Source organism: Bombina bombina, chromosome 3 (assembly GCF_027579735.1).
Source record: "Bombina bombina isolate aBomBom1 chromosome 3, aBomBom1.pri, whole genome shotgun sequence".
Classification (NCBI taxonomy): Eukaryota; Metazoa; Chordata; class Amphibia; order Anura; family Bombinatoridae; genus Bombina; species Bombina bombina.
In genome coordinates, this window is record NC_069501.1 from 24803533 (window position 1) to 24822891 (window position 19359).

General features: G+C 45.0%; 1 protein-coding gene across 4 annotated transcripts in view; it reads right to left on the reverse strand.

Moving 5' to 3' along the window:
- Window positions 1-19359, reverse strand: part of TTF2 (transcription termination factor 2) — a 534153-nt gene that overhangs the window by 230555 nt on the left and 284239 nt on the right. For all 4 annotated transcript variants that reach the window (XM_053705754.1, XM_053705753.1, XM_053705751.1 and 1 more), the window contains 2 exons: window positions 4008-4198; window positions 865-1018 (listed from right to left, as the gene is read on the reverse strand). In XM_053705754.1, the coding sequence (XP_053561729.1) occupies window positions 865-1018; window positions 4008-4198 (345 nt within the window). The remainder of the gene's footprint in view (window positions 1-864; window positions 1019-4007; window positions 4199-19359) is intronic.

Consider the following 19359-nt stretch of genomic DNA (forward strand, 5'->3'; position numbering starts at 1 on the left):
AGGCCTCCCCATGTGTATCAGTCAGTTGTCTCTATGCCAGAGGCCTCCCCATGTGTATCAGTCAGTTGTCGCTATACCAGAGGTCTCCCCATGTGTATCAGTCAGTTATCTCTATACCAGGGGTCTCCCCATGTGTATCAGTCAGTTATCTCTATACCAGAGGTCTTCCCATGTGCATCAGTTAGTTCTCTCTATACCAGAGGTCTCCCCATGTGTATCAGTCCGTTCTCTCTATACCAGAGGTCTCCCCATGTGTATCAGTCAGTTATCTCTATACCAGAGGTCTTCCCATGTGCATCAGTTAGTTCTCTCTATACCAGAGGTCTCCCCATGTGTATCAGTCCGTTCTCTCTATACCAGAGGTCTCCCCATGTGTATCAGTCAGTTATCTCTATACCAGAGGTCTCCCCATGTGTATCAGTCAGTTCTCTCTATACCAGAGGTCTCCCCATGTGTATCAGTCCGTTCTCTCTATACCAGAGGTCTCCCCATGTGTATCAGTCAGTTATCTCTATACCAGAGGTCTCCCCATGTGTATCAGTCAGTTATCTCTATACCAGAGGTCTCCCCATGTGTATCAGTCAGTTATCTCTATACCAGTGGTCTCCCCATGAGTATCAGTCAGTTATCTCTATACCAGAGGTCTCCCCATGTGTATCAGTCAGTTGTCTCTAAACCAGAGGTCTCCCCATGTGCATCAGTCAGTTATCTCTATACCAGAGGTCTCCCCGTGTGTATCAGTCAGTTGTGTCTATACAAGAGGTTTCCCTATGTGTATCAGTCAGTTCTCTCTATACCAGAAGTCTAACCATGTGTATCAGTCAGTTATCTCTATACCAGATGTCTCCCCACTTTTCTCAGTACCAGAGGTCTCCCTAAATGGTCCATCTGGTCCTTGGTTCTACGCAATAAAAGACTCTTGGTCAGGATGTTCAGACGCTCTCCTCCTTTCTTACTGCCATTATCAACCTGATTCTTCCATAATTTATATTCATCAAATGGGGAGCAGCGTAGAAAACTGTAAGATTAGAAAGACCAAAGTTACACCTTCATAGAGCACACGTACGTACATGTCTCCCTGTACCCCACTGAGAGCCTTGCTCTTAAAAAGAATAAAGTATTTAGTGCAGGATCATGCTCACTGCCTTAATCTTGCTACTCCCCCCCTGGATCATGCTTACTGCCCTCGTCTTTCTTACCCACCCCCAACTGATCATGCTCGCCGACCTTGTCTTGTTCTCCCTGGATAATGCTCACTGCCCTCGTCTTGCTCTCACCGGATCACACTCACGGCCCTTGTGTTGCTCTCACCGGAACACACTCACGGCCCTCGTTTTGCTCTCATCGGATAATACTCACGGCCCTCGTTTTGCTCTCACGTGATCATACTCAAGGCCCTTGTCTTGCTCTCACTGGATCATACTCACTGCCCTCATCTTGCTCTCCCCGGATCATACTTACTGCCCTCATCTTGCTCTCCCCGGATCATACTTACTGCCCTCATCTTGCTCTCCCCAGATCATACTCACTGCCTTTGTTTTGCTCTCCCCGGATCATACTCACTGCCCTTGTTTTGCTCTCCCCGGATCATACTCACTGCCCTTGTTTTGCTCTCCCCGGATCATACTCACTGGCCTAGTTTTGCTCTCCCCGGATCATACTCACTGCCCTAGTTTTGCTCTCCCCGGATCATACTCACTGCCCTAGTTTTGCTCTCCCCGGATCATACTCACTGCCTTCGTCTTGCTCGCCCCGGATCATACTAGCTGCCCTTGTCTTGCTCGCCCCGGATCATACTCGCTGCCCTTGTCTTGCTCGCCCCGGATCATACTCGCTGCCCTTGTCTTGCTCACCCCGGATCATACTCGCTGCCCTAGGTTTGCTCTCCCGGGATCATACTCACTGCCCTCGTCTTGCTCTCACCGGATCATACTCACTGCCCTTGTCTTGCTCTCCACCGGATCACACTCATGCACTTGTCTTGCTCTCACCGGATCACACTCATGCACTTGTCTTGCTCTCACCGGATCACACTCGTTGCCCTTGTCTTGTTCTCACCGGATCATACTCACTGCCGTTGTCTTGCTCTCACCGGATAATACTCACTGCCCTTGTCTTGCTCTCACAGATCATACTCGCTGCCCTTGTCTTGCTCCCATCGGATTATACTCCCTGCCCTTGTCTTGCTCTCACCGGATAATACTCACTGCGCTTGTCATGTTCTCACCGGATAATACTCACTGCCCTTGTCTTGTTCTCACCGGATCATACTCACTGCCCTCGTCTTGCTCTCACTGGATAATACTCACTGCCTTTGTCTTGTTCTCACCGGATTATACTCACTGCCCTCGTCTTGCTCTCACTGGATAATACTCACTGCCCTTGTCTTGTTCTCACCGGATTATACTCACTGCCCTAGTCTTGTTCTCACCGGATCATACTCACTGCCCTCGTCTTGTTCTCACCGGATAATACTCACTGCCCTTGTCTTGCTCTCACCGGATAATACTCACTGCCCTTGTCTTGTTCTCACCGGATAATACTCACTGCCCTTGTCTTGCTCTCACTGGATAATACTCACTGCCCTTGTCTTGCTCTCACTGGATAATACTCACTGCCCTTGTCTTGTTCTCACCGGATTATACTCACTGCCCTTGTCTTGCTCTCACCGGATAATACTCACTGCCCTTGTCTTGTTCTCACCGGATTATACTCACTGCCCTAGTCTTGTTCTCACTGGATCATACTCACTGCCCTCGTCTTGTTCTCACCGGATAATACTCACTGCCCTTGTCTTGTTCTCACCGGATTATACTCACTGCCCTTGTCTTGCTCTCACCGGATAATACTCACTGCCCCTGTCTTGTTCTCACCGGATTATACTCACTGCCCTAGTCTTGTTCTCACCGGATTATACTCACTGCCCTCGTCTTGTTCTCACCGGATAATACTCAGTGCCCTTGTCTTGTTCTCACCGGATCATACTCACTGCCCTTGTCTTGTTCTCACCGGATAATACTCAGTGCCCTTGTCTTGTTCTCACCGGATTATACTCACTGCCCTAGTCTTGTTCTCACCGGATTATACTCACTGCCCTCGTCTTGTTCTCACCGGATAATACTCAGTGCCCTTGTCTTGTTCTCACCGGATCATACTCACTGCCCTTGTCTTGCTCTCACCGGATAATACTCACTGCCCTTGTCTTGTTCTCACCGGATAATACTCACTGCCCTTGTCTTGCTCTCACTGGATAATACTCACTGCCCTTGTCTTGTTCTCACCGGATAATACTCACTGCCCTCGTCTTGTTCTCACAGGATTATACTCACTGCCCTCGTTTTGTTCTACCCAGATCCATGATCCTTTCTCCCTTGTCCCCTACAGCCTCCATGGTGTGACCCATTCTTACTGCATTTTTAAATGGCACAAGAAACACAAAGTTTTTCTTCCATGATTCAGACAGAAGAGCCAATTTTAAAAATGTCCAATTTACTTCTATTACCAAATGTGCTTTGTGCTCATGTTATTCTTTGATGAAGAGAAATCTAGATAGGTAGCGTGCACATGGCCTGGTGCACTATATGACAGGAAAGAGTGCTCTTGCATTGTATGCTCTATCTGAATCATGAAAGAAAATGTTTGGGTTTCATGCCCCTTTAATAGATAATCACTTACTGCAACAGAGAATACATGTCCCTTTAATAGATAATCACTTACCGCAATAGAGAATACATGTCCCTTTAATAGATATTCACTTACCGCAATAGAGAATACTTCTCCCTTTAATAGATAATCACTTACCGCAATAGAGAATACATCTCCCTTTAATAGATAATCACTTACCGCAATAGAGAATACTTGTCCCTTTAATAGATAATCACTTACCGCAATAGAGAATACATCTCCCTTTAATAGATAATCACTTACCGCAATAGAGAATACATGTCCCTTTAATAGATAATCACTGCAATAGAGAATACATGTCCCTTTAATAGATAATCACTTACCGCAATAGAGAATACATGTCCAGGAGGTTATTTTGGATTGGAGTCCCTGTCACGGCCCAGCGGGATCCGGCTCTCAGTTTGCAAACAGCAATTGAAGTCTGCACCTTGGGATTTTTAATATTGTGAGCTTCATCCAGAATAATGCGGGCCCAGGCCAAGCGCAGGAGCGGAGAGGAAGCTGCAGATTTATCCTAAAGGATAAAGAGGATTAGAGTGAGCAGAATAACAGATTAGCATGTGCACAAGTAGATTAGCATGTGCGCAAACAGATTAGCATGTGCGCAAACAGATTAGCATGTGCGCAAACAGATTAGCATGTGGACAAGTAGATTAGCATGTGCGCAAACAGATTAGCATGTGCACAAGTAGATTAGCATGTGCGCAAACAGATTAGCATGTGCGCAAACAGATTAGCATGTGGACAAGTAGATTAGCATGTGCGCAAACAGATTAGCATGTGCGCAAACAGATTAGCATGTGCGCAAACAGATTAGCATGTGCGCAAACAGATTAGCATGTGCGCAAACAGATTAGCATGTGCGCAAACAGATTAGCATGTGCGCAAACAGATTAGCATGTGCGCAAACAGATTAGCATGTGGACAAGTAGATTAGCATGTGGACAAGTAGATTAGCATGTGCGCAAACAGATTAGCATGTGCGCAAACAGATTAGCATGCGCGCAAATAGATTAGCATGTGCGCAAATAGATTAGCATGTGCGCAAACAGATTAGCATGTGCGCAAACAGATTAGCATGTGCGCAAATAGATTAGCATGTGCGCAAATAGATTAGCATGTGCGCAAATAGATTAGCATGTGCGCAAATAGATTAGCATGTGCGCAAACAGATTAGCATGTGCACAAATAGATTAGCATGTGCGCAAACAGATTAGCATGCGCGCCAACGGATTAGCATGTGCGCAAACGGATTAGCATGTGCACAAACGGATTAGCATGTGCACAAATAGACTAGTGAGTCTCATAATCTGCAAAGTAGCAAAACATTCTGATCTTTTCTTATTATTTAGGTAGCAGTAAATAAGTTTTATATTCTGTATTTTCTGTGCTTCTGGAACAAGGGTTACTAAAAGCAGACAAAGAGGGCATTGGAGCAAACACCTTTCATGAAACTTCCTTGAAAAACTCCAAGAATAAGACATCTAACTTAAAGGGGCATTAAATAAAAATGTAACTCACTATGTGCTGTTTAATTATACATTAACAGCTTTGTAATGGACTCTACCTTGCCTGCTTTTCCTGTAGTTGCAGCGTTATTAAAGGGAATGGAACAGAATAGGCAGGAAGGGGAGAAGCCACACAGCTTAAGTCATGTTTTAGGATTTGAGTTTTACTTTGTATCTGCCACTAGAGTGATCCAAGAAAACCCCTTTATGTTTAAAGGGACAGTTAACACCTTGAGATTTTTATATAAAATGTTTATGTGTAATGAAACTACTTTGCAATATCTTTTCATTATTTATTTTTGTCCCTTTAAATGTAATTTAGCTGTGAAAATGTAGCAATTTCTAATACTCATAACTTGAAATGCACCCGATAACTATTCAAGGCTAACCTGCTACATATCTGTACCTAATTGGTTTTAACTGATAATGACTGCAAATAACATAATTTATGCTTACCAGATAAATTCCTTTCCTTCCGGATAGGGAAAGTCCACAGCTTCATTCCTTACTGTTGGGAAATTCAACACCTGACCACCAGGAGGAGGCAAAGACACCTCAGCCAAAGGCTTAAATACCCCTCCCACTTCCTCATAACCCCAGTCCTTCTGCCAAGGGAACAAGGAAAGTAGAAGAAATATCAGGGTTTAAATGGTGCCAGAAGAAAAATAAATAATAATAATAGTGAGCAACCCCAAAAAAGAGACACACCGGCGGGGGCCGTGGACTCTCCCTATCCGGAAGGAAAGGAATTTATCTGGTAAGCATAAATTGTGTTTTCCTTCCTAAGATAGGGAGAGTCCACGGCTTCATTCCTTACTGTTGGGAAAACTATACCCAAGCTCCAGAGGGAACAAAAATAGGAGGCAAACCCTATTCTCAGGGCACCACAGCCTGCAAAACTGTTATCCCGAAAACTGCTTTAGCCGAAGCAAACACATCCAACTTGTAAAATTTAGAAAAGTATGTAAGGAGGACCAGGTCGCTGCCTTACAAATCTGATCCATAGAGGCCTCGTTCTTAAAGGCCTAGGAGGAAGCCACTGCTCTAGTGGAATGAGCTGTTATCCTCTCAGGAGGCTGATGTCCTGCTGTCTCATAAGCTAGGCGGATGACACTCCTCAACCATAAAGATAGAGGAGTCGTAGTGGCCTTATGCCCTTTACGCTTCCCTGAATAGACAATAAATAAAGAGGAAGATTGTCTAAACTCCTTGGTAGCCTGAAGATAAAACTTCAAGGCCCGAACCACACCCAAATTATGAAGCAACCGTTTTTCGATGAAGAAGGATTAGGACACAAGGAAGGAACAACAATTTATTGATCGATGTTGCGATCTGATACTACCTTAGGAAGAAAACCTAATTTAGTACGCAAAACTGCCTTATCTGCGTGAAAAACAAGATAAGGGGACTTGCATTGCAAAGGAGAGATTTCAGAGAGTCGATAGCCAGCAAAAAGAGAACCTTCCAAGATAACAATTTAATGTCAACAGAATGCAGATGCTCAAAGGGAGACTGTTGCAAAACACGAAGAACTAGATTTAAGCTCCAAGGAGGAGCCCCAGATCTAAACACAGGTCTGATCCTAATCAGAGCCTTAACAAAGGACTGCACATCTAGAAGCTCAGCCAGTCTCTTGTGCAATAGAACTGAAAGGGCCGAAATCTGTCCCCTCAGGGAACTAGCCGACAGACCCTTCTCCAGTCCGTCCTCGAAAAAAGATAATATCCTGGCAACCTTAACCTTGTGCCAGGAAAACCCACGCTCTTCACACCAGTACAAGTAAGTCCTCCACACTTTATGGAAGATACGCTGCTTAACTGGTTTACGAGCTTGAATAAGAGTATCAATAACACTCTCAGAAAAACCTATCTTGGCTAAGACTAAGTGTTCAATCTCTACGCAGTCAGCCTCAGAGAATCTAGATTTTGATGAAAAAAAAAAAAACCTTGTGACAGCAGATCCCTGCGACAAGGTAACCTCCACGACCTCGACCTGTACCTGGGTAACTTGGTATTGAGACGAGACGCCATGAGATCCATCTCCAGCGTCCCCCATCTGTTGCATATTTCTGCAAACACCTTGGGATGGAGAGACCATTCCCCTGGGTGAAAGGATTGCCTGCTTAGAAAATCCGCTTCCCAGTTGTCCACACCCGGAATGTGGATCGCTGACAGCGAGCAGCTGTGGGCCTCTGCCCATTCCAGGATCCAAGATACTTCCTTCATCGCTAAGGAGCTTCTCGTTCCCCCCTGATGGTTGATGTAGGGAACCAAGGTTATGTTGTCCGATTGGAATCTGATAAACTGGGACGAACCCAGAAGGGGCCAAGCCTTCAAGGCGTTGAAGATTGCCCGTAGTTCCAATATATTGAAAGGAAGGGAGGACTATTCCTGAGTCCACAGTCCCTCTGCCTTCTTGGCACCCCAAACAGCTCCCCATCCGGATAGGTTTGAGTCTGTAGTCACAATCTCCCAGGAAGGTCTTAAGAAGCACGTCCCTTGGGACAAATTATCTGGACAGAGCCACCAAGAGAGCGATTCTCTCGACTGGCTGTCTAATATGATCTGTTGGGACACATCTGAATCATCGCCGTTCCACTGCCTCAGCATACATAGTTGTAGAGGCCTGAGCCGGAATCTGGGAATGATGCCCATGCAGGACACCATGAGACCAATCATCTCCATACACTGAGCCCAGAAATTCCACTCTGGTATTGGGATGAGAGAACTCTTTTTTAAGTTTATCTTCCAACCATGTGATTCAAGAAGACTGAGAAGAGACTCTGAGTGTACCTCCGCAAGACGAAAGGATGGCGCCTGCACCAGAATATCGTCTAAGTATGGGGCTACTGCAATACCCTGGGTTCTGGCAACAGCTAGAAGAGCCCCCAGGACCTTTGTAAAGATTCTTGGAGCAGTAGCTAGGCCAAACAGAAGTGATCCAGAAATGCAAACCTCAGGAACTGAAAGTGTTCCCTGTGTTCCAATACACAGGGAACACTTTCAGTTCCTGAGGTTCTCAGCGTCCCTTCTTTCAAGATGGAAACGGTACAGTCCATTCTTCCTCTAGTGCAGGAAGGACAGTTTATGACCACTATAGACCTGAAGGATGCATACCTTCATGTTCCAATACATGAAGGTATGCACCCTTCAGGTCTATAGTGGTCATAAACTGTCCTTCCTGCACTAGAGGAAGAATGGACCGTACCGTCATCATCTTGAAAGAAGGGATGCTGAGAAACTTATTCAAGCACTTGAGGTCCAGAATCGGGCGGAAAGTTCCCTCCTTCTTTGGGACCACAAAAAGGTTTGAATAGAACCCCAAACCTCTTTCTTAAATCTCCTAGAGAGAACAGGTCCCGAACACACCCTAGAAAGGCTTCCCTCTTTTCTATTCTTGCAGACAGGTTCGAGAGTAGGAATCTGCCCCTTGGCGGGTGAGATTTGAAGCCTATCTTGTATCCCTGAGATATGACCTCCAGGACCCAAGGATCCTGAATTTCCCGGAACCAAACGTCTGAAAACAGAGACAGTCTGCCCCCTATATGATCTGATCCCTCGGGGGCTGCCCCTTCATGCCAACTTGTTATCGGCGGGCTTCTTACTCTGTTTAGATTTATTCCAGGACTGAGCTTCCAAATGCTCTTGGACTGTTCTGGCTTAGGAGAGGATTTCTGTGGTTGAGACTTGTCAGAACCAAAGGAATGAAAATTAGAGGATTTTCGTCCCTTAGACTTGTTCTTCTTATCCTGCGGTAGGAAGGCTCCTTTGCCTCCGGTAACCGTAGAAATAATAGTCCAGCCCTGGACCAAAGAAAATCTTCCCCTTGAAGGGGAGCGAAAGGAGTCTGGACTTAAAAGTCATATCAACAGACCAAGTCTTTAACCAGAGTGCCCGTCGGGCTAGGACAGCAAAGCCAGATGCCTTCGCATTTAAGCGAATGATCTGCATGATCGCATCACAGATAAAAGAATTAGCAATTCTCAGAGCCTTAATTCTGTCCTGAATATCCTCAAGTGGAAACTCCACCCCGATAAGTTCCGACAGAGAATCACACCATTAGGTAGATGCTCCAGTAACCGCGGAAACTGCCGCCGCCGGTTGGAAGAGAAAGCCCGTATGCTGAAACATTTTTCTAAGGAAAGTTTCCATTTTCTTATCCATCGGCTCTCTGAACGAAGAACTATTCTCTAACGGGATAGTAGTACGTTTAGCAAGCTTGGAGATAGCGCCATCCACTTTCAGTGAATCCGGTACCGCAAACAACTTCTTAAAAGTAGACGAGGGGGAAAAGGAAGAACCAATTCTATCCCATCCTATTGCTGGTTTGAAACATTGTTGCTGTACTATGGACCCTGTATAAGTGAATAAAGGTTTTTTATTAACCATTTGGAGGCTGGAAATCTTTTTGAATCTTGCCCACAGAGGTTAACTCATCTTCAGATAGCTGAGACATCATGGCTACATCCGAATAATATTTAGATGACTCTGGGTCAGGAGAACTATTTTTAACCTCTCTCTTGCATAAGTTAGAGCAAGGTAAGGCACTTAGGGCCGCAGACACCGCCGTTTGTAACTGTGGGGCAAAGTCCGCAGGGAGAAGGCCCCCTCCAGATGGAGGATTACGCGTGCCACCTGGGACTGCGTGTGGAGTGGACAATGTAGTAAGGGTAGTAATCTCACGGGACGTAGAGTCCTGAGATGTTGACGGTTCAGAGGGACTAATAGCAGAAGCTTGCTTATCAGACTTGTCCCCCTTATTAGACTTTGAGACAGTGTTAAGGCATATTAAACAAAATTGAGCAGGCGGGCAAACCACGGCCTCCTCACAATATAAACAGGCATTATTATTTAGGATAGAAGGAGTACCTTCTAGCGTATTAGAGTCCTCCATAGCTTAGATATATCCCAGAGGAACACAAGAAGAAACGCTTTTTAAATATGATAAAAATAAAACAGCACCTTTATACCCCTAATAGCTGGGGCACTCACCTCCAAGACGCAGACAGCAATATAGGAAACGATTTCCCCAGATGTAGACTACAGCCTTAACGGAGGAAAGGAACATAGACCAACCCGGTCACATGGTGCGGAATGCAGGACCTCCCACGCTATTAGAAAAGGCGCTAAAGCTAATAGAAGCTGCGCAACACCTTCAAAACGAGAGTGAAACCTGTTTGTTCCACCTGTAACACACAGTCTCTGAGCCCACATAAAATAAACTCACCCACATAAGCAGTATATCAAAAGATGAACCCCAACTGTTCAATAATCCCCCCTGCAGAAGGATATTTAACCCTTGATCCTATCGAGGCATAAAGGAGCCACACTGTAACCCTGACTACTAGCAACTTTTCACATAGATTATAACAAAAACAAACGATCTTACCTCAAGGATCCCTGCTGTGGAACAGGACACAACCTTTCAAGTGTGACAGATCTATAGCAGCGCTTCTGACATGGACTTGAGTGTAGAAAAAGCAGGCAGTGAAACTCGTCAACACCGATTGCTTAGGAACTGTTAACTGTAGTCTGGATGGATTTGTAGAAAGACTCTCCCTGCATCTCCAGACTCTAACTTTCATCAATACTCTCACTGAGAGGTTGACATGATTACTTAAAAACTCTGGTCCTATCTCAAAGGGCAGATAACCCTTTATTAAGGACTTCTTCAAATCTTCTAACACTTCTCTGCCACCTCCTTACGTGACGAAAGGCAAAGAATGACTGGGGTTATGAGGAAGTGGAAGGGGTATATAAGCCTTTGGCTGCAGTGTCTTTGGCTCCTCCTGGTGGCCAGGTGTTGAATTTCCCAACAATAAGGAATGAAGCCGTAGACTCTCCCTATCTTAGGAAGGAAAAAAGCATTTTATACTCGCTTTATGACCGTGACTAGCTTTGTTGTCGGCTAACTAAAGCCCAGATTGGCTTCTCCAAATAAGGCAAATGGTGGGTGGTGTTTTGCTATTGAAGAAAAACAAATTATGCTTACCAGATAATTTCCTTTCCTTCTGTACGGGGATAGTCCACAGCTGCATTCCTTACATGTGGGAAATACTGAACCTGGCCACCAGGAGGAGGTATAGACACCCCAGTCAAAGGTTTAAATACCTCCCCCACTTCCCTCATCCCCCAGTCATTCTGCCGATTGAACAAGGAACAGTAGAAGAAATATCAGGGTCAAAAGGTGCCAGAAGAATAAATTAAAATTTAGGACCGCTCATTGGAGAATACAGGCGGGAGCTGTGGACTCTCTCTGTACAGAAGGAAAGGAAATTATCTGGTAGGCATAATTTATGTTTTCCTTCTTAATATGGGGAGAGTCCACAGCTGCATTCCTTACTTGTGGGAAAATTATACCCAAGCTCTAGAGGACACTGAATGCTAAAGGGAGGGTAAAAAAGAGAGGTGGACCCTAATCTGAGGGCACCACAGCATGCAAAACCTTTCTCCCGAAGGCTGCTTCCACAAAAGCAAAAACATCAAACTTGTAGAATTTGGAAAAAGTATGTAAGGAGGACCAGGTAGCCGCCTTACAAATCTGATCCATAGAGGCCTCATTCTTAAAGGCCCAAGAGGAGGCTACTGCTCTCGTAGAGTGAGCCGTAATCCTCTGAGAAGACTTATAACCCGCTGTCATGTACTCAACCAAAAGGATAAAAAAGTCGAGGAGGCCCTCTGACCCCTACGCTTCCCAGAATAGATAACAAACAGAGAAGAAGTTTGTCTAAAATCCTTCGTAGCCTGAAGATAGAACTTCAAGGCACGAACCACGTCCAGATCATTAAGTAACCGCTCCTTCGATGAAGGGTTAGGCCATAAGGAAGGCACCACGATTTCCTGATTGATGTTGCGATTTGACACAACCTTAGGCAGAAAACCAACCTTAGTTCCTAGAACAGCCTTATCAGAATGAAGTACCAGATAAGAAGGATCACATTGCAACCCCGCAATCTCAGAGACTCTGAGTGCAGAAGCGATGGCAAAAAGAAAGAGAACTTTCCAAGACAATAACTTAATGTCAACTTCATGCATAGGCTCAAACAGAGCCTCTTTGCAAAACTTTAAGAACACGATTCAAACTCCAAGGAGGAGCAGAAGATCTATAAACAGGCCTGATCCTGGTCAGAGCCTTAACAAAAGACTGTACTTCAGAAAGCTCAGCAAGCCTCTTGTGTAGTAGCACAGACAGGGCCGAAATTTGTTCCTTCAAGGAACTAGCCAATAGGCCCTTCTCCAGTCCATCCTGGAGAAAAGAAAGAATCCTGGCAACTTTTACCTTGTGCCAGGAAAACCCACGCTCTTCACACCAGAAAAAGTAGGTCCTCCACACCTTATGATAGATGCGACAACTGGTTTACGAGCTTGAATGAGAGTAATAATAACACACTCTGAAAATCCTCTCTTGGCTAAGACTAGGCGTTCAATCTCCACACAGTCAGCCTCCGAGAAACTAGATTTTGATAGAGGAAGGGGCCTTGTACCAGCAGATCCCTGCGACAAGGTAACCTCCAAGGAGGAGATGATGACATCCCCACTAGATCCGCGAACCATATCCTTTGTGGCCACAACAGAGCAATCAGTATCACTGATGCCCGCTCCTGTCTGAATCGAGCCACCACCCGAGAGAGGAGTGGAATTGGCAGAAACAGATAAATCAGGCTGAAACTCCATGGCAACGTTAATGCATCTATTAGCTCTGCCTGAGGATCCCTGGACCTCGACCCATATCTGGGTAGCTTGGTGTTGAGACGGGACGCCATCAGGTCTATCTCTGGCTTCCCACAATTGTTGCAAATCTCCGCAATGAAAGGATGGAAGGATTGTCTGCCGAGAAAATCCGTTTCCCAATTGTCTCTGCCCACTCCAGAATCCAAGATACTTCCCTCATCACTAGGGAACTTCTCCTACCCCCTGATGGTTGATATAAGCCACTGAGGTTATGTTGTCTGATTGGAGTCTGATAAACTGGGACGCACCCAGTAGGGGCCAAGCTTTCAGAGCATTGAAGTTCGCCAGAAGTTCTAGGATGTTGATCGGGAGAGAACTCTCCTCCCGACTCCACAGGCCCTGAGCCTTCTTGGAACCCCAAACAGCTCCCCATCCTGACAGACTCGCGTCCGTGGTCACAATCACCCAGGATGGTCTGAGGAACGATGTCCCTCTGGACAGATGGTCCGGACAAAGCCACCAAAAGAGAGACTCTCTCGACCGGTAGTCCAGAGCAATCTGTTGAGACAGATTTGAATGATCGCCATTCCACTGACTCAGCATGCACAGCTGTAACGGTCTGAGGTGGAATCTGGCAAAGGGAATGTCGTCCATGCTGGACACCATGAGACCAATTACCTCCATACAATGAGCCACAGATGGGCTTGAGAGGGACTGGAGGGCATGACATGCTGCAGCTAGCTTGCAACGTCTCTTGTCTGATAGAAAGATTATCATGTCTATGGAACCGATTATGGTACCCAGGAATTCTACTCTGGTGTTCAGTAGAAAATAACTCTTTTCTAGATTTATCTTCCATCGATGGGCCGGAAGAAGATCGAGAAGAGATACTGAATGTTCCTCGGCTAGACGAAAAGATGGAGCCTGAACCAGGATGTCGTTTAAGTATGGAGCTACTGCTTTACCCCGGGTTCTGGCCACCGCTAGGAGAGCCCTTAGAACCTTTGTGAAAATTCTTGGAGCAGTATCTAGACCAAACAGAAGAGCAATGAACTAGAAGTACTGGTCCAGAAAGGCAAACCGTAGGAACTTGAAGTGTTCATTTTGGATTGGGACGTGAAGGTATGCATCATCCTTCAGATCGATCATGGTCATGAACTGCCTTTCTTGTATCAAGGGAAGAATTGACCGCAATGTTTCCATCTTGAACGAGGGAACGTTTAGGAATTTGTTTAAGCACTTTAGGTCCAGAATGGGACAAAAGGTTTCTTCCTTTCTCGGGACCACGAACAGGTTTGAATAGTACCCCAAACTTCTTTCTGCCATAGGAACAGGACAATGACTCCTGAGGAGGATAGATCCCGAACACACCCCAGAAAGGCCTCCCTCTCTTCCGGTCTGGAAGACATGTTTGAGAGAAGAAATCTGCCCCTGGGAGGCTGAGACTTGAAGCCTATTTTGTAACCCTGATTTAAGACCTCAACCAAGCGTGCTGCTTGGACTTGCTCCACTGAGCTGGCTTCCAAGTAGACTTGGTTTGCTCTGGCTTGGAGGAGGATTGTTGACGAGGGGTCTTCTCAGAGCGAAAGAAACGAAAATTCTGTCCCTTAGACTTCTTCCTTTAAATCCTGTGGTAGGAAGGCACCCTTGCCGCCTGTGACCGTAGAGATAATGGAGAACAGGCCCGGGCCAAACAAAATCCTTCCCTGGAAGTGGAGAGAAAACAGTCTGGACTTAGAAGTCATACCCGCAGACCAAGACTTTAACCAAAGAGGGCCTGAACAGAAAAACCAGCAGTTTTGGCATTTAGGCGAATCATCTGCACATTGGCATCACAGATAAAGGAGTTAGCCACTCTCAAGGCTTTAATCATCTCTTGGATAGCTTTGAGGGGACTCTCCACCTCAATAAAATCTGACAAGGAGCACCAATAGGTAGCCGCCCCTGCAACCGCAGCCACAGCCGCCGTAGGTTGAAATAAGTATCCCGAATACTGAAACATCTTTCTTAAAAGAGTTTCCATTTTCCTATCCATGGGCTCCTTAAACGACAAACTATCCTCAAGAGGGATAGTGGTGCGCTTAGCAAGCATGGAGATAGCCCCATCCACCTTAGGAACGGAACCCCACAGCTCCAACTGAGCGTCTGGTACCGGAAACAACTTCTTGAAAGAAGAGGAAGGGGAGAAAGAAGGTCCAATTCTCTCCCATTCGTTCTTAATAATATTCGCCATTTTTACGGGAACAGGGAAAGATAATGGTACCACCCTGTCTTTGTAGACTCTATCCAATTTAGGAATCAAAGGTTCCTATGGCAGTTTAGCCTCCGGAACCTCTAACGTAGCTAACACTTGCTCAATCCTAAATCGGAAATCTGGTTTCTCTGCAGCCGGAAGTCTCGATGTGGCAGACTCCGACCCAAAAAATTCATACTCTGAAGTATCAGAATGAATCACATCGGAGGACAACCTAGTATCAAATAATCCAATAAATTTTCATATGCCCCCTGGGAAGGATAGCCATATTTTACCTTTCGCTTGTGCTTAGCAGTACAAGGTAGAACACCAATGGCATCAGACACCGCCGTCTTTAGCTGCGCGGTAAAGTCTGGAGGTAACAGGCCCCCACCCTCCGGAGGGCTAGCAGTGCGATGGGAAACTGCGTGTGTAATAGGAGAAGACTGTTGGGTAAGCACCTCACGGCCGAAGACTCCCCAGAGGTGGACATATTAGTCTTTCTTGATATCACTTTATTAAGGCATGTGGAACATAATTGGGTAGGCAGAGAAACCTCAACCTCACAAAATACACAGACACTAGATTTTGGCATAGAGGGACTACCCTCTAACGCATCAGAATCCTCCATTGCTAGGGCACAATCGCGCAGACTTATAAGGAAGGAAAACAAAGTTAACGCTAAGGCACCTTCTACCAGTGGCTGGGACACTCACCACCTCCTTTGACCCAAGCACCACAGAGAACTTGAACGTCTCCGTCGACTAGATCATCAGGAAATGGAAAGAGACAAATGCGACCAGCCCTGTCACATGGTGTACCATGCAGGGCCACCCTTGCTAGAAAAAAAGTGCACCAAGCTTAGTAAGCTCCGCAGTTTTGAAAGCGAAAGTAAAAGCCTGTACGTTCCAACCACAGCCTATGAGCAAGAAAAACACACACGTCACAGCATGAATCTAATAAAACTATCAGATTAACCCCCACTGTTCAATAATTCCCCTCAGGAGATATTAACCCATGATTCCATACAGATAAAAGGAGTCACACTGTGACCCTGTCTTCAAACATTATCATGTGTATAAAAAAAATGAAATGATCTTACCGGAATCTATGCCATGGAACAGAAACACAGCCTCTTAAGTTTGACAGATCTCATCATCGTTTCTGACATGGGAAGAAAGCAGGCAGTAAAACTCGTCAACGCTGATTGCTTGGGGGCTGTTAATATGAGTCTTGATGGTTTCGCAGATAGACTCTAACTGCATCTCCAGACTCTAACCTTCGCCAAAGCTCTCACTGAGAGGCTGACATGACTACTTAAAAACCCCAGTCCCATCTCAAAGGGTAGCTACCCTTCATAGGAACTTCTCTGAAATCTTCTGACACTTCTCTGCCAACCTCCTGTGACGAAAGGCAAAGAATGACTGGGGGATGAGGGAAGTGGGGGAGGTATTTAAGCCTTTGGCTGGGGTGTCTTTGCCTCCTCCTGGTGGCCAGGTTCAGTATTTCCCACAAGTAAGGAATGCAGCTGTGGACTCTCCCCATATTTAAGAAGGAAAAGGATGTTAATTTGGTTTTAAAACGTTAAGACCTGGCTGATGTGTTATTGTATAGAAACAAAACAGAAATGTATTGTTATTACAGGGAGTTTACTGTCCCTTTAAGACTCCCTGAGGCGTTTGGATGTAAGTGGTGTTTGTACCAAGCTCATGGTGTGAGATACAATGCAATTATCCCCCTAACGCCTGACTTGTTTAGTAATTAGAGAAGTGACTGAACATAGGTGTTTGTACCAGGCTCATGCTGTGAGATACAATGTAATTACCCCCCCCCCCCCAACGCCATCGCCTGACTTGTTTACTAACTAGAGAAGTGACTGAACACAGGTGTTTGTACCAGACTCATGGTGTGAGATACAATGCAATTATCCCCCCAACGCTTGACTTATTTACTAACTTGAGAAGTGACTGAACACAGGTGTTTGAACCAGACTCATGCTGTGAGATACAATAAAATTACCCCCCCCCCCCCCCACGCCTGACTTGTTTACTAACTAGAGAAGTGACTAAACACAGGTGTTTTTTTCCATCTCACCAACTGACACAGTCTTTACATTACACCTAGGGGTCAAGTCCTACAAAAAAAAAGTGTGGAACTCACCAAGACTTCCACCCCCCTCACAATTAAAGGGACAGTCAAGTATAAATTAAACTTTCATTATTCAGATAGGACTTTTAATTTTAATTGACTTTCCAATTTACTTTTATCATCAAATTTGCTTTTTTCTCTTGGTATTCTTAGTTTAAACTAAACATAGGTAGGCTCATATGCTAATTTCTAAGCCTTTGAGGGCTGCCTCTTATCAACTTTTCAACACAAAGAGACAAAAAGTACTCGTGGGCTATATAGATAACACAGTGTTCAGGCACAGAAAGTTATTTAAGATCTAGCACAATACAATGCTAAATTTAAGACAATAGATAATAAACAGTCACAGTCATGTGATCAGGGGGCTGGAAGAAGGTTCCTAGATACAAGGTAATCACAAAGGTAAAAAGTACATTAATATAACTGTCGGTTATGCAAAACTGGGGAATGAGTAATAAAGGGATTATCTATCTTTTAAAACAATAACAATTCTATGGTTGACTGTCCCTTTAACATTGTTTTATACACACACTGTATTTATATGTATATAACCAATTATAACCAATGAAGGGTCGAATGGTTCCCTTTTGGCCTGAGACAGCTGACAGGTTTGTATTTAGTGTATTATAGGAAGTGTTACTGCCCATTACTAGAGGATCTCACTATCCTTTTGACCAGCTCCTCCCACCAACAGCAGCAGTGTTTACTGAAGCATTTATGTTCTCTTTCCCCTGATTACACCAATAATCTACACTCAAAGTATCAGTCTACAGCAGGTGCAAACAAATATAGTCCTCAAGACCTACCACCTGGATATTAGGGAGTTGGAGGAAAAAAAAGAAAAAAGAAAGAGCACAATTTGTTTTCCGGCAGGGGTAATGCTAGAACCAGTAGAGCTGGTATAGCTAAAGGGCTGGACTTGGGCATCCCTGTTCTATATATGAAGTTTAACTCTTTCAGAAGAATGCTGCTCCCTATAAGGTCTCCAGTGAGAATCTCTCACCATAAATTATTAGTTCAGGACTTAAAAAATTTCCCCCGCTCCAACTACTACTTCCACCACCAAACCTTTTGTGTAACTTTATACAGATACCATTATATGCAGCAACAAAAAAAAGGTAGTGGTGAAAAACAAATTATCCTTACCTGATAATTTCATTTCCATTGTTACAAAGAGAGTCCAAGGCTTAATTTATTACTTGTGGGAAACAAACAACCTGGCAACCAGGAGGAGGCAAAGACACCCCAGCCAAAGGCTTAAATACCTCCCCCACTCCTCTCATCCCCCAGTCATTCTGCCGAGGAAACAAGGAACAGTAGGAAAAATATCAGAGTATAAAAGGTGCCAGAAGAACAAACAACTAAATTTAGGTCCGCCCAACAGAGAACCGGGCGGGAGCCGTGGATTCTCCTAGTAACGATGGAAATTAAATTATCAGGTAAGCATAATTTATGTTTTTCATCTAATACGAGGAGAGTCCACGGCTTCATTCATTACTTGTGGGAAACACACACCCAAGCTCTAGAGGACACTGAAAAAAAAAACGGGAGTTTGAAAGGAGGCGGACCCTAATCTGAGGGCACCACAGCCTGCAAAACCTTTCTCCCAAAAGCTGCTTCAGCCGAAGCAAAAACGTCAAATTTGTAAAACTTTGTAAAAGTATGTAAGGAGGACCAGGTAGCCGCCTAACAAATCTGCTCCATAGAGGCCTCATTCTTAAAGGCCCAAGAAGAAGCCACAGCTCTAGTTGAGTGAGCCGTAATCCTCTGAGGAGGCTTATGTCCCGCTGTTTCATAAGCCAAATGAATCATGCTCCTCAGCCAAAAAGATAGGGAAGTAGCAGAAGCCTTCTGCCCCTTGTGCTTCCCCAAATAGACAACAAACAAAGCTGAAGTCGGTCTGAAATCCTTCGTAGTCTGAAGATAGAATTTCAAGGCTCGAACCACATCCAAGTTATGAAGTAACCGTTCCTTCGAAGAAGAAGGTTTAGAACCCCAATTTCCTGATTAATGTTGCGATCAGACACAACCTTAGGAAGAAAGCCCAATCCAGTGCGAAGAACAGCCTTATATGTATGGAAAACCAGATAAGGAGGCTCGCATTGCAAGGCCGCTA